Here is a 13,576-nt window from a genome sequence, read left to right as displayed (position 1 = left end):
AAACCCCCAAGTGGGAAATTTTTGGGGGTGGGAGCTTTGAGCAGCCTATCTGTCCCTGGAGGAGTGATCTCAGCACAGAATCTGGTAGTTTATTGGCTGTTTTGGGCTAATTTCTAGCTCTTTGTAGTCTCCTGTATAAAAACCTGCTTTGGAGTGGTTTTTGGCTTGTTCCTACTCAGCAAAAGCTCCTCTTGCTCCTGCAGAGTGGTGCTAGCAACAGAGAGGCGAAAAAGAGTGACTGCTAAACTGATTTAAGTATAATTTATTGCTACTACCTTTGCAACCCTCCTTTCTTGCTGAAAAGCGAGTTATATCTGCTGTTTTACCTGTTTAAGCTTGTTTTACTGTTTTTTTTTAATTGCACTTTAAAGTTTGTCTTTTGTTGTATTTTATTTGTTGAGGCTGCTCACTCAAGTATGATAGCCTGTGTTAAGCTATTACTTTGAATTTTCTGCTGTTTCTTTCTTAAAAAGCAAAAAAACAAAAAATATCCTTGTTTCCCACCTTTCCTGACATAGAATAGTCCCTAATACAGGCATTGCTGTATTCTGGACTGTAGTATAGTTCCTGTGTTACCCATTTCCTTACTTGGATAGAAGGAAGCTTCTTTGTTCACCAGTGGGAGTAGGGAGCTTTCAGCAGCCTATCTGTCCCTGGAGGAGTGATTTCAGCACAGAATCTGGAAGTTTATTGGCCATTTTGGGCTAATTTCTAGCTCTTTGAAGTTCCCTGTATAAAAACCCGCTTTGGCATGGTTTTTGGCTTGTTCCTACTCAGCAAAAGCTCCTCTTGGTCCTGCACAGTGGTGCTAGCAGCAGAGAGGTGAAAAAGAGTGACTGCTAAACTGATTTAAGTATAATTTATTGCTACTAACTTTGCAACCGTCCTTTCTTGCCGAAAGTGAGTTATATCTGCTGTTTTACCTGTTTAAGCTTGTTTTACTGTTTTTTTTTAAATTGCACTTTAAAGTTTGTCTTTTGTTGTATTTTATCTGTTGAGGCTGCTCACTCAACTATGCTAGCCTGTGTTAAGCTATTACTGTGAATTTTCTGCTGTTTGTTTCTTAAAAAACAAAAAAAAAATATCCTTGTTTCCCACCTTTCCTGACCTAGAATAGTCCCTAATACAGGCATTGCTGTATTCTGGACTTTAGTATAGTTCCTGTGTTGCCCATTTCCTCACTTGGATAGAAGGAAGCTTCTTTGTTCACCAGTGGGAGTGAGGAGCTTTGAGCAGCCTATCTGTCCCTGGAGGAGTGATCTCAGCACAGAATCTGGTAGTTTATTGGCAGTTTTGGGCTAATTTCTACCTCTTTGAAGTCCCCTGTATAAAAACCCGCTTTGGCGCAGTTTTTGGCTTGTTCCTACTCAGCAAAAGCTCCTTGTGGTCCTGCAGAGTGGTGCTAGCAGCAGAGAGGTGAAAAAGAGTGACTGCTAAACTGATTTAAGTATAATTTATTGCTACTAACTTTGCGACCATCCTTTCTCGCCGAAAAGTGAGTTATATCTGGTGTTTTACCTGTTTAAACTTGTTTGACTGTTTTTTTTTTAAATTGCACTTTAAAGTTTGTCTTTTGTTGTATTTTATCTGTTGAGGCTGCTCACTGAAGTGCGCTAGCCTGTGTTAAGCTATTACTTTGAATTTTCTGCTGTTTGTTTCTTAAAAAACAAAAAAATATCCTTGTTTCCCACCTTTCCTGACCTAGAATAGTCCCTAATACAGGCATTGCTGTATTCTGGACTTTAGTGTAGTTCCTGTGTTGACAATTTCCTTATTGGATAGAAGGAAGCTTCTTTGTTCACCAGTGGGAGAGGGGAGCTTTCAGCAGCCTATCTGTCCCTGGAGGAGTGATCTCAGCACAGAATCTGGTAGTTTATTGGCTGTTTTGGGCTAATTCCTAGCTCTTTGAAGTCCCCTGTATAAAAACCCACTTTGGCGTGGTTTTTGGCTTGTTCCTACTAAGCAAAAGCTCCTCATGGCCCTGCAGAGTGATGGTAGCAGCAGAGAGGTGAAAAAGAGTGACTGCTAAACTGATTTAAGTATAATTTATTGCTACTACCTTTGCAACCGTCCTTTCTCGCCGAAAAGTGAGTTATATCTGCTGTTTTACCTGTTAAGCTTGTTTTACTGTTTTTTTTTTAAATTGCACTTTAAAGTTTGTCTTTTGTTGTATTTTATCTGTTGAGGCTGCTCACTCAAGTGTGCTAGCCTGTGTTAAGCTATTACTTTGAATTTTCTGCTGTTTGCTTCTTAAAAAACAATAAAATACCCTTGTTTCCCACCTTTCCTGACATAGAATAGTTCCTAATACAGGCATTGCTGTATTCTGGACTGTAGTATAGTTCCTGTGTTACCCATTTCCTTACTTGGATAGAAGGAAGCTTCTTTGTTCACCAGTGGGAGTGGGGAGCTTTCAGCAGCCTATATGTCCCTGGAGGAGTGATCTCAGCACAGAATCTGGTAGTTTATTGGCTGTTTTGGGCTAATTCCTAGCTCTTTGAAGTCCCCTGTATAAAAACCCGCTTTGGCATGGTTTTTGGCTTGTTCCTACTCAGCAAAAGCTCCTTGTGGTCCTGCAGAGTGGTGCTAGCAGCAGAGAGGTGAAAAAGAGTGACTGCTAAACTGATTTAAGTATAATTTATTGCTACTACCTTTGCGACCATCCTTTCTCGCCGAAAAGTGAGTTATATCTGCTGTTTTACCTGTTTAAGCTTGTTTTACTGTTTTTTTTTAAATTGCACTTTAAAGTTTGTCTTTTGTTGTATTTTATCTGTTGAGGCTGCTCACTCAAATGCACTAGCCTCTGTTAAGCTATTACTGTGAATTTTCTGCTGTTTGTTTCTTAAAAACAAAAACAAAAAATCCTTGTTTCCCACCTTTCCTGACCTAGAATAGTCCCTAATACAGGCATTGCTGTATTCTGGACTTTAATATAGTTCCTGTGTTGCTCATTTTCTTACTTGGATAGAAGGAAGCTTTTTTGTTCACCAGTGGGAGTGGGGAGCTTTGAGCAGCCTATCTGTCCCTGGAGGAATGATCTCAGCACAGAATCTGGTAGTTTATTGGCTGTTTTGGGCTAATTTCTAGCTCTTTGAAGTCCCCTGTATAAAAACCCGCTTTGGCGTGGTTTTTGGATTGTTCCTACTCAGCAAAAGCTACTCGTGGTCCTGCAGAGTGGTGCTAGCAGCAAAGAGGCAAAAAAGAGCGACTGCTAAACTGATTTAAGTATAATTTATTGCTACTACCTTTGCGACCATCCTTTCTTGCCGAAAGTGAGTTATATCTGCTGTTTTACCTGTTTAAGCTTGTTTTACTGTTTTTTTTTTAATTGCACTTTAAAGTTTGTCTTTTGTTGTATTTTATCTGTTGAGGATGCTCACTCAAGTGCGCTAGCCTGTGTTAAGCTATTACTGTGAATGTTCTGCTGTTTGTTTCTTAAAAAACAAAAAAATATCCTTGTATCCCACCTTTCCTGACCTAGAATAGTCCCTAATACAGGCATTGCTGTATTCTGGACTTTAGTATAGTTCCTGTGTTGCCCATTTCCTTACTTGGATAGAAGGAAGCTTCTTTGTTCACCAGTGGGAGTGGGGAGCTTTGAGCAGCCTATCTGTTCCTGGAGGAGTGATCTCAGCACAGAATCTGGTAGTGTATTGGCCATTTTGGGCTAATTTCTGGCTCTTTGAAGTCCCCTGTATAAAAACCCACTTTGGCATGGTTTTTGGCTTGTTCCTACTCAACAAAAGCTACTCGTGGTCCTGCAGAGTGGTGCTAGCAGGCAAAGAGGTGAAAAAGAGCGACTGCTAAACTGATTTAAGTATAATTTATTGCTACTACCTTTGCAACCATCCTTTCTTGCTGAAAAGCAAGTTATATGTGCTGTTTTACCTGTTTAAGCTTTTTTTACAGTTTTTTTTTAAATTGCACTTTAAAGTTTGTCTTTTGTTGTATTTTATCTGTTGAGGCTGCTCACTCAAGTGCACTAGCCTGTGTTAAGCTATTACTTGGAATTTTCTGCTGTTTGTTTCTTAAAAAACAAAAAAATATCCTTGTTTCCCACCTTTCCTGACCTAGAATAGTCCCTAATACAGGCATTGCTGTATTCTGGACTTTAGTATAGTTCCTGTGTTGCCCATTTCCTTACTTGGATAGAAGGAAGCTTCTTTGTTCACCAGTGGGAGTGGGGAGCTTTGAGCAGCCTATCTGTCCCTGGAGGAGTGATCTCAGCACAGAATCTGGTAGTGTATTGGCAGTTTTGGGCTAATTTCTGGCTCTTTGAAGTCCCCTGTATAAAAACCCGCTTTGGCATGGTTTTTGGCTTGTTCCTACTCAGCAAAAGCTCCTTGTGGTCCTGCAGAGTGGTGCTAGCAGCAAAGAGGCAAAAAAGAGTGACTGCTAAACTGATTTAAGTATAATTTATTGCTACTACCTTTGCAACTGTCCTTTCTTGCTGAAAAGCGAGTTATATCTGCTGTTTTACCTGTTTAAGCTTGTTTTACTGTTTTTTTTAAATTGCACTTTAAAGTTTGTCTTTTGTTGTATTTTATCTGTTGAGGCTGCTCACTCAAGTATGCTAGCCTGTGTTAAGCTATTACTGTGAATTTTCTGCTGTTTGTTTCTTAAAAAGCAAAAAAACAAAAAATATCCTTGTTTCCCACCTTTCCTGACCTAGAATAGTCCCTAATACAGGCATTGCTGTATTCTGGACTTTAGTATAGTTCCTGTGTTGCCCATTTCCTTACTTGGATAGAAGGAAGCTTCTTTGTTCACCAGTGGGAGTGGGGAGCTTTGAGCAGCCTATCTGTCCCTGGAGGAGTGATCTCAGCACAGAATCTGGTAGTTTATTGGCCATTTTGGGCTAATTTCTAGCTCTTTGAAGTCCCATGTATAAAAACTCGCTTTAGCGTGGCTTTGCATAATTGTGCACATAGCGCAGCATCAGGCAGTGCAGCTTAATCAGATTTAAACCATTCCCACCTCCATAAAGTCTACTCTTCACTTTTTCCCTTAGAACTGCTCTATCTCTCAAACTAAACACCCTATTCTCAATCTAAGACCCTGCACTTGCTCATATAAGCAATTTTACAAGCTAGCACTAGTAAACTAAAAGCACTACATCCTCATATACTCCCTTCTAGTACCTTGTCCCCTATTGGTCCTTTTGATTCAGCGATAAAGGAGTTGCCTATACTATTCTAGCATGTCCAAAGGTCAGTTAGTGGCTTCCTCTCCAGTCCAGCTGGTGAATCTGGGAATCTTGAGGCAATGTTACAACTGCCTCATGTACACAGACAAACGTCTCCTCCTCCCAATAAGTTCAAATATATGTGAGAGATGCAACCATATAGCCAAACTGGAGGCTGAGCTCTCTCAACTCACTACTGGTGCAACCAGTCAGGAGGAGAAGGTAACCTCACAGACCACAAATCCAGTCTCACATAGCTTTACCACAACAGCAAACCAAACACATAAACACACAAAAACATACTTGGAGGCTCTAAATAAAAATCTGCCTAGGCAGCAAAGACCTCCAAAGCAGACATCCAAGCAAACGCTACCCTACAACAAAACATATGCAACACATAGCTCACAAAGTCAGTGTGCCAAACAGTCACAGCCCTTAAGGCTAAATAACACACCTGATACATTTGTAATATGTGACTCTATAGTCAGACACACTGACGTCCCGCTCACCAGACTGAACAAAGAGAAGGTCACAGTGAGCTGCCTGTCGGGTGCTAGGATCTGCCACATAACACAAGCACTCAGGTCACTCCAAAGCAAGTACAAATATGACTTATTCATTGTCCATGCCGGTGTGAATGACCTGAGATGTACCTCCCTGGACTACATGAAAAGAGACATAGAGGAGCTCTCTGATCTTGAAGCCCAGGCCAGTATGACCCTGACCTTAAGCAGCATCTTACCCTCACCTAGAATGATTCCACAGTATAAAGACAAAATGATCAATTTTAACAATTGGCTAAAATTTTGGTGTCATTCAAAGGGGATCCAGTGTCTGTCAGCCTGGGAAGGCATGCTCGACAAGCCACGTTGCTTCACTAGGGACAGCTTGCAACTGTCACCCCTGGGATTTCGGATATTGGCAAAGGCTCTTGCCACCCCCATAGTGCCTTTTTTAGGTAAGGCTCAAAAGACAAACCCACCTCCATAGACAACACAATGAATACGAAACTAAGGGTAATGCTGCTCAACGCCAGAAGTCTAAATCTCAAGATGCACGCACTTGAAGCCCTCCTCAGTATGGAGAACATCATTATCTGTGCAGTGACAGAAACCTGGTTCAAGGCACCAGAGAGCACCCCAGCACTACCAGGTTATACCTCATATCACACTTTTCGGCACCAAAACTCGGACCGAACCATAAAACGAGAGGTAGTATCCATATTCATCAAAGATACCCACACCTCCAGGTTAGTGGCATTGCACGAGGCATCGGAGACCATCCTTGTGCAACTAACATTGGGCAAAACTGCCTTTCAGTTTGTAGAATGCTACAGACCACCCCCTCAAAATCAGGAATCCTACTCAGCTTTCCTGAGATCACTGGAGAATATGAAGATCTCTCCAAACACCATTATATTGGGTGACTTCAACTACCCAAACATAGACTGGGAGCACTACTCAAGCCCCAACACCCTAGCCCAAAAGTTCCTAGAATTTATAAACTCAAATGCTATGGAACAGCTAGTCACCACTCCCACAAGAGGGGAAAACACACTGGACCTGGTCATCACCAACATGGGGACTCTATGCTCCATACCAGAAGTATACCCCTCATTGGTAAGATCGGACCATAAATTAATCTCACTGGATATCCACATCCCGACCCCACCCCCAGCCCAGAAAACCACAGTGAAAAACTTCACAAAAGCGAACTTCACACTTCTCAAAACTGAGGTGGAATCCTTCAAGGCCCCCGGGCCAGTGGAAACTACGGCCCAAACTGCAGAATCCTTTATAAATGCATTCTATGGACACCTCCAGGAATGCATGGATCATGCTATCCCAAACAAAACCAAGACCCAATCCTCCAAAGGCAGGCGTCTAGTCTGGTGGACCCCAGCCATAAATAAGCTGTACAATAGAAGGAGGATGCTACTACATGATAGAGCAAAATCCCTAGCAAAAAACTACGATCCCTCATAAAATCCTCCAAGGCCAGCTTCGAGAGAAAAATTGCACAGGACTCTAAAGAAAATCACAAGGCTTTCTTTAGTTATGTTAGGAGCCTGGGTGGCAACTCCCAGATATGCTCAGAGTTGATCCAAAATGACAAAAAATACACTGAACCCACAGACATTGCCAACATCCTGGCAGACAGATTCAGTGCAAATTTCTCCTCCACCTCCCCCAAAAGAGCAAATAACTAGACCAGCAGAGTGCTGCCTCCCTAACATCTCAGATGCTCAGGTGAAAGCCGCCCTATCCAAAGCAAAAAACACAGCATCAATGGGACCTGACAGTGTCTCGGGTTGCATCCTACATGAACTCCAAGAAGAGCTAAATCCTCACATAAAGCTGCTGTTCAATCTCAGCCTTATTACAGGATATGTACCCAAAGAATGGCGTACAGCGACAGTGGTCCCACCCCACAAAGGTGGTGCCTCTACGGACCCTGGAAACTATCTCCCCATAAGCCTGACTAGCCTGGTCTGCAAAGCTATGGAGAGGATCATCATGGAACTCATAAACAAAGACATTGGGGACCTACAGACACTGGATCCTACCCAATTCGGCTTTTTTAAGGGCAGATCCTGCCTCTTGAACCTGGTCGACTTCTTTGAAACAGTCACCAAGGCCATTGATGAAAGGAAGGTAGTCCACACAGCCTACATGGACCTCGCAAAAGCCTTCGACACAATACCCCACTCGGCATCATAGATAAGCTCTCCAGCTTAAATATAAACCCCTATGTCATAAGATGGGTTGCAAACTGGCTCAAAGACAGAACCTACATGGTCAGAATTGCTGGAGCCATGTCAGACTCGAAACCAGTTACAAGTGGCATCCCACAAGGCTCAGTCCTGGGACCGCTCTTGTTCGGTACATATTTTTCTGAGGTTCAGGCTAACACGGGAGGACTGTGGCTGACCAAGTTCGCAGACAACTGCAAACTGGGCACCATAATTGATTCTCCAGCTGACACAAGCATCCTCCAAAAGGGTCTCATAGAGATGGATAACTGGTGCCAGAGCCATGGCCTAAAGCTAAATGCCAAAAAGTGTATAGTCATACCCTTTGGCAAAAACAAAGTGCCCACAAATTACCACATAGGTGGTAATCCATTAAGTACAGAAGAAGTAATTAGGGACCTGGGGACCCAAGTTGATAGTAATCTCTCCTTTGACAACCACATTGCCAAAGTGGTTAGAAAGACCTTCTATATAACCCACCTTATCATGAAAGGATTCACATTTAGATCAAGGGAGGTCATAGTGCCCCTTTATTCATCCCTCATTAGGCCCATAATAGAATACAATGCCCCATTTGGGATGTACCTTACCCGACACCTGCAGCAACTAGAAAGACCCCAAAAGTACCTCACAAAGAGGATCAAGGGACTCAAACAGATGTTATATGCTGCTCAGTTAAAGAAACTCCAGCTCTACTCAGTAGCATACCACCTACTTAGAGGCGATCTATGCCTGACGTATAAAGCTATGTCAAACCAGGACTTAATGGACATGCTCCACCTCAGAAAATCCAAATCGCTTAGAACTACGCATTCAAGGGACTTGAACCTCAGCACAGAAATAAATAGGACATGCTGGAGGGACAGATTCATAACCCAGAGGCTCCCTTCGCTCTGGAATAGAATCCCAGTCCATGTTAGGCAGAGCCCCTCACTTGACTCTCTTCAAGAGGAATCTTGACGAGTAGATGGGAGATCATAGGTTTACCCCGGGGATTACTTCTGTGTCACTACTAGACAGAGGCACAGTAAACTAACCCAAGAAAAGGGGCACAGTAAACTCATTTCAAAGGGTGGCAACAGCCAAACACACTCTGGCTAGGCTTGTAAATGCCCTAGGAAATATAGCCTAGTATGAACCTATGAACCTATAATATAATATAATATAATATAATATAATATAATATAATATAATATAATATAATATAATACAATATAATGTAATATAATATAATATAATATAATATAATTTAATATAATATAATACAATACAATATAATATAATATACTGGGCTACCACTTATATTGTTATCCCTACCAGGGGGAGAGTAGTAGCATATGTAGTTCATGAGCAGTACTTATGTGTGCACATACTACCTGAGTAGCAGTACTTATGTGTGCACGTACTACCTGAGTAGCAGTAATTATGTGTGCACGTACTACCTGAGTAGCAGTACTTATGTGTGCACATACTACCGGAGTAGCAGTAATTATGTGTGCACATACTACCTGAGCAGCAGTACTTATGTGTGCACATACTGCCTGAGTAGCAGTACTTATGTGTGCATGTATTACCTGAGTAGCAGTACTTATGTGTGCACATACTACCTGAGTTGCAGTACTTATGTGTGCATGTATTACCTGAGTAGCAGTACTTATGTGTGCACATACTACCTGAGTAGCAGTACTTATGTGTGCATGTACTACCTGTGTAGCAGTACTCATGTGTGCATGTACTACCTGAGTAGTACTTATATGTGCATATACTACCTGAGTTTGCCAGTTGCACAAGGAGGTAATAAATAAAAGTCACATGGTACAACAGCTCTGGAGTATAGATTTTCTGAGGTCATACAGGTCTACATGTCACAGCAAACATGAACAGTTTCTGTCTCTGACCTTCACACACTCTAATCTAAGGAGCATTCAAGCTAGCCTGCCCATGACTTTTTCTGTAATTGGTCATCCCGAAGACTATATTTCGTCCTTTCTAAGGACCACTGAAGGTGGAATGAAAGTGGCTCAGATATCTTATGGCTGAGTCAAGCAAAGATTTGAAGATGAGGCTGTGATGAAAGGAGATACTGCCAGCCCAGCTAGCTGGGGTTTTGTAAATAATTGTATGTCATTAGTGAATATCGAAATATTTTATACAAGATACATGGGTTACAAATGTATTAGAACTGTATGTCATGTATATCAAACTGCTTGTACAGACACGTGTTGGAAAGGATATTTTCAGGGTTCTGTTTGAAATGTAGCCAAAGTGTGCTCTGCTGGAAGAGAACAGAAATTTACTTGGACCATTGTAACTGTTTAAATGTATATATTTTAACAGTGGAAACTGGAATACAGGAGGTTAACTTCAGAAAAATAACTGAAATTAAATTACTTTATGGCTAGGCCATAAAAGATGGTATCTTTCAGTTGTCAATGCAGCAAGAGACACAATGTCTGTACTAGGAAACTTTCTGTATTGTCTTTAGGGTGAATTAATTACTAGTCTTAAAACATGAAGGAATACAATTGTTTTATGACTTCCAGCATCTGCCAGAGACCTGAGGAGAAGCCCCTGTCTGTACATTTTTACAGGTAGATGCTAAATACTGCCAGCTTCATCAATGGTTGTTTTGGCCTGGGGACTAGAAGTCAGATGCCCAGAAATTATGTCATTCTGCAAGCTATCCCAGCAATAATATTTTATATATTAATGTGAGAAGTTTCTTAGTAAGACAGAGCATTCTGTATTCAGTCTTGAACCTGACAAGAACCATTTACCACACATCTGCTTTGTTCTATTAGTAATTTCTTAAGTTATAGCAATTCTCTTAGATTCAGTCAGGAATATAGTGAAGCTTAGTTTAGATATTTTTCTTTATTTATTTGAGACTGTTCTGCAATGCTGTTTTAAATATTTTCTGTGGTTTTGTGGTTTTGACCTCTGATGTCACTGTGAATATATACTGAGTATTTTCTTGTTCTTTTATTATTTATTATTGAATATATTTAAACATTTAATTGTGACTGATCTGTGTATAGATATTTAGGTTTTGAGAGTACTTACATATTTATTTGGTGGCACTGTAAAGGCCACTCCTAACAGCCTTGCTCTCAATCAAACTACTATTTGTATTAATATTAATATCACACATTACGATTGGACACTCTTTGATAAGGGCCTTAAAGCAGCTGATAAGGAGATGGCTGGTGGTCTTATAGTCTGGGCAGAAGGTGTCATAGCTAGTAAACCGGTGTCAGCCTTTTCCAGGTGTGTGTGTGTGTGTGTGTGTGTGTGTGTGTGTGTGTGTGTGTGTGTGTGTGTGTGTGTGTGTGTGTGTGTGTGTGTGTGTGTGTAAATAAAACCTCAAGGAGTGCATGTGTCAGCTACTTGGGCAGGGACATGAAGCACTGGTTGGACAGAGTGGGTGCTGGAGGTCTTAGCTTGGTCACTCAGCTGAGATCTCAACTCTATAGCTGTGGCAGTGGGGCATCTTATTGGGGTTCTGGAGAAAGAGGGAGAAACCAGCCCCAGACTGAGTGTGGTCTCTGTGTGCTCTTAAGGAAAATTGCACTTGATGCAGAGAGCTGCATCTGGTAATACTGTGTGTGTACCTGTCATCCTCCCAGTGAGCATCCCCCACTGTTGTCAGTGGTGAGGATTGAGGCTCCTAGATTACTGGTCCAGTGGTGGGTCGTCACAGAGGCTATAAAAGTAACCAGAAATGAATTCAAACAATCTGCAATATGCTGATGTAAATCAGTGGCGGCCTGATTCTCATGTTTTTTTTTTACAGCCCCGAAATGTTCCCACTTACTGTCTCCAGAGAAAGGTTTCATGTACTGCTCCCATTTGTTTGAAGATTTGAGTTATAACTCCACCTGCGACTTCAGCTGCATGGAGGGATTTCTGCTGAATGGTTCAGAAAGGCTGCGATGTACAGCTTCTGGGAAATGGACATCAGAAGCACCCACTTGCAAAGGTAAACCCAGATACCAGGCTAAAAAGCATTGTGCTTTAGCTTGTTTGTGTGTATGCATAAGTGATATTGAGGAAAGACCTGGCAACCTGTTTCTGATCCTCCACCTTGCAAACTCCACAGATACTTTTGGCTGTCCACACAGTCACTGTAGGAGTCAGTTACAAGTCAAAGCAGGGAGACAAAGAGGGATTTATTTATTTACATATACATTTTGATGCGAAGTAATGCAGTGAACTCAAAGAATCTATTTCTGGCACAACCAAGGAATCTACAACAATTAAACAGAAACTCTTCCCCTGTATTGTAACACCATAGCTATAAATGTATGTGTATGCTTGTCTGTGCCTGTGTGATCTTACTATTGTGGTATCATAGGAAATACAAGGCACATGAGTCACAATACCATTTATGCATTGCCAATACCCACCCTCAGACTATATCTGTGACCTTCAGTAAATTCTATTCTGTCATATTAGGAGATTCGATGGATTTAGGTATTTGTGAGATTAAGATAGTTGTTTGGGGGTAAAGTTTGCACCAAATTTGTCTGCTGCCTCAACACAAAATGAGCCTGTACAGGTAATGTATGCAGATCTCCACAATTAATACAAAAGTATGCTTTTCAGTCCATAAGTGCAATGTGATAACATCACCAGAAATGGGTGCTATGACTTGCAGCCATCCCATTGGTGCCTTCAGTTATAATTCCACCTGTAATTTCACCTGTGGAGAGGGATTCATACTGAGAGGACCAGAAAGGCTCCAGTGTTTAGCATCCGGAATGTGGAGCCATCAGCCACCAAACTGTAAAGGTAATGTATACAGTGTGCATAACTACCTTTAATTCTGTTTTACCTTAAGCCAGGCTTTGCAGTAACCTGTATTAGAATGTGGAGCACTCAGATACCAGTATGTAAAGGCATATGTCTCAACTTGCCTGATTTTGCTTCATATCTTTGTCATGTGCCTCATAAGATGTTTGATTTTCTGATAAATCACTGAGGATCACATATAGTTAATAATGCCAGACATTAGAGATTCACACTTATTACTGTTCAGAAAATTGCACATGTTGGTACAAAACCTGTTCTAATAACATTGTAAGTGACTTGAAGCAAAATTTAAAAATTGGTCCTGATTTTGAGCCTTTTTCCATCCATTATTTTTAGCTTTGTCCAGAGTACTTGAGCAAAGAGTGCAATGTGTAAATGTAACGCAAGCAGTGTTTGTAGATACCTTTAGTTCTGGTTTCCATGAAGCAAAACTTCAATAAAATTGGATACTGAGTGCCTAGCCATGGCCCCTCCTGATGCTGTGGGCTCCAATGGACACTGAATCACCCTCATTATAGTTCTTCGCTATATGGGTAAAAATACTTACAGCTTAATTTGTCACCCTCATGTATTGTAGGCATTAGTTTTCTGCATCATGACATGGCACATTAGTTTTTCAGCATTTGGGTTTCAGTAGCAGAACCATTTGTTTATGAGGGTTAGTTCCTCCTTTAAGGAGGGAGATTTGACAATAACATGTCCACTTTGCAGTCATTTGCAAACTTAGTTAACCAAAGGCTCTGATTCCCAGTCCTGATATCAGAGAAGTAGATACCAAAAAGGAGGGGCTCCAGTACTGAACCTTGGAACACACCACTAGTTAGCTC

The 13,576-nt window shown here is 41.3% G+C and overlaps 1 protein-coding gene across 1 annotated transcript in view; it reads left to right on the top strand.

Annotated features, from left to right (window-relative positions):
* The window catches only part of LOC122814133 (P-selectin-like), a 320,597-nt gene that overhangs the window by 196,974 nt on the left and 110,047 nt on the right, over positions 1-13,576 (top strand). The window contains exons 7-9 of the mRNA XM_044086747.1: positions 11,731-11,916; positions 12,232-12,239; positions 12,551-12,728. Of these exons, the coding sequence (XP_043942682.1) occupies positions 11,731-11,916; positions 12,232-12,239; positions 12,551-12,728 (372 nt within the window). The remainder of the gene's footprint in view (positions 1-11,730; positions 11,917-12,231; positions 12,240-12,550; positions 12,729-13,576) is intronic.

This window comes from Protopterus annectens, chromosome 10.part0 (genome assembly GCF_019279795.1).
Source record: "Protopterus annectens isolate FY-2018-M chromosome 10.part0, PAN1.0, whole genome shotgun sequence".
Classification (NCBI taxonomy): Eukaryota; Metazoa; Chordata; order Ceratodontiformes; family Protopteridae; genus Protopterus; species Protopterus annectens.
Note: the sequence above shows the minus strand (reverse complement) of the source record. Positions and strands in the feature narration are given on the sequence as shown.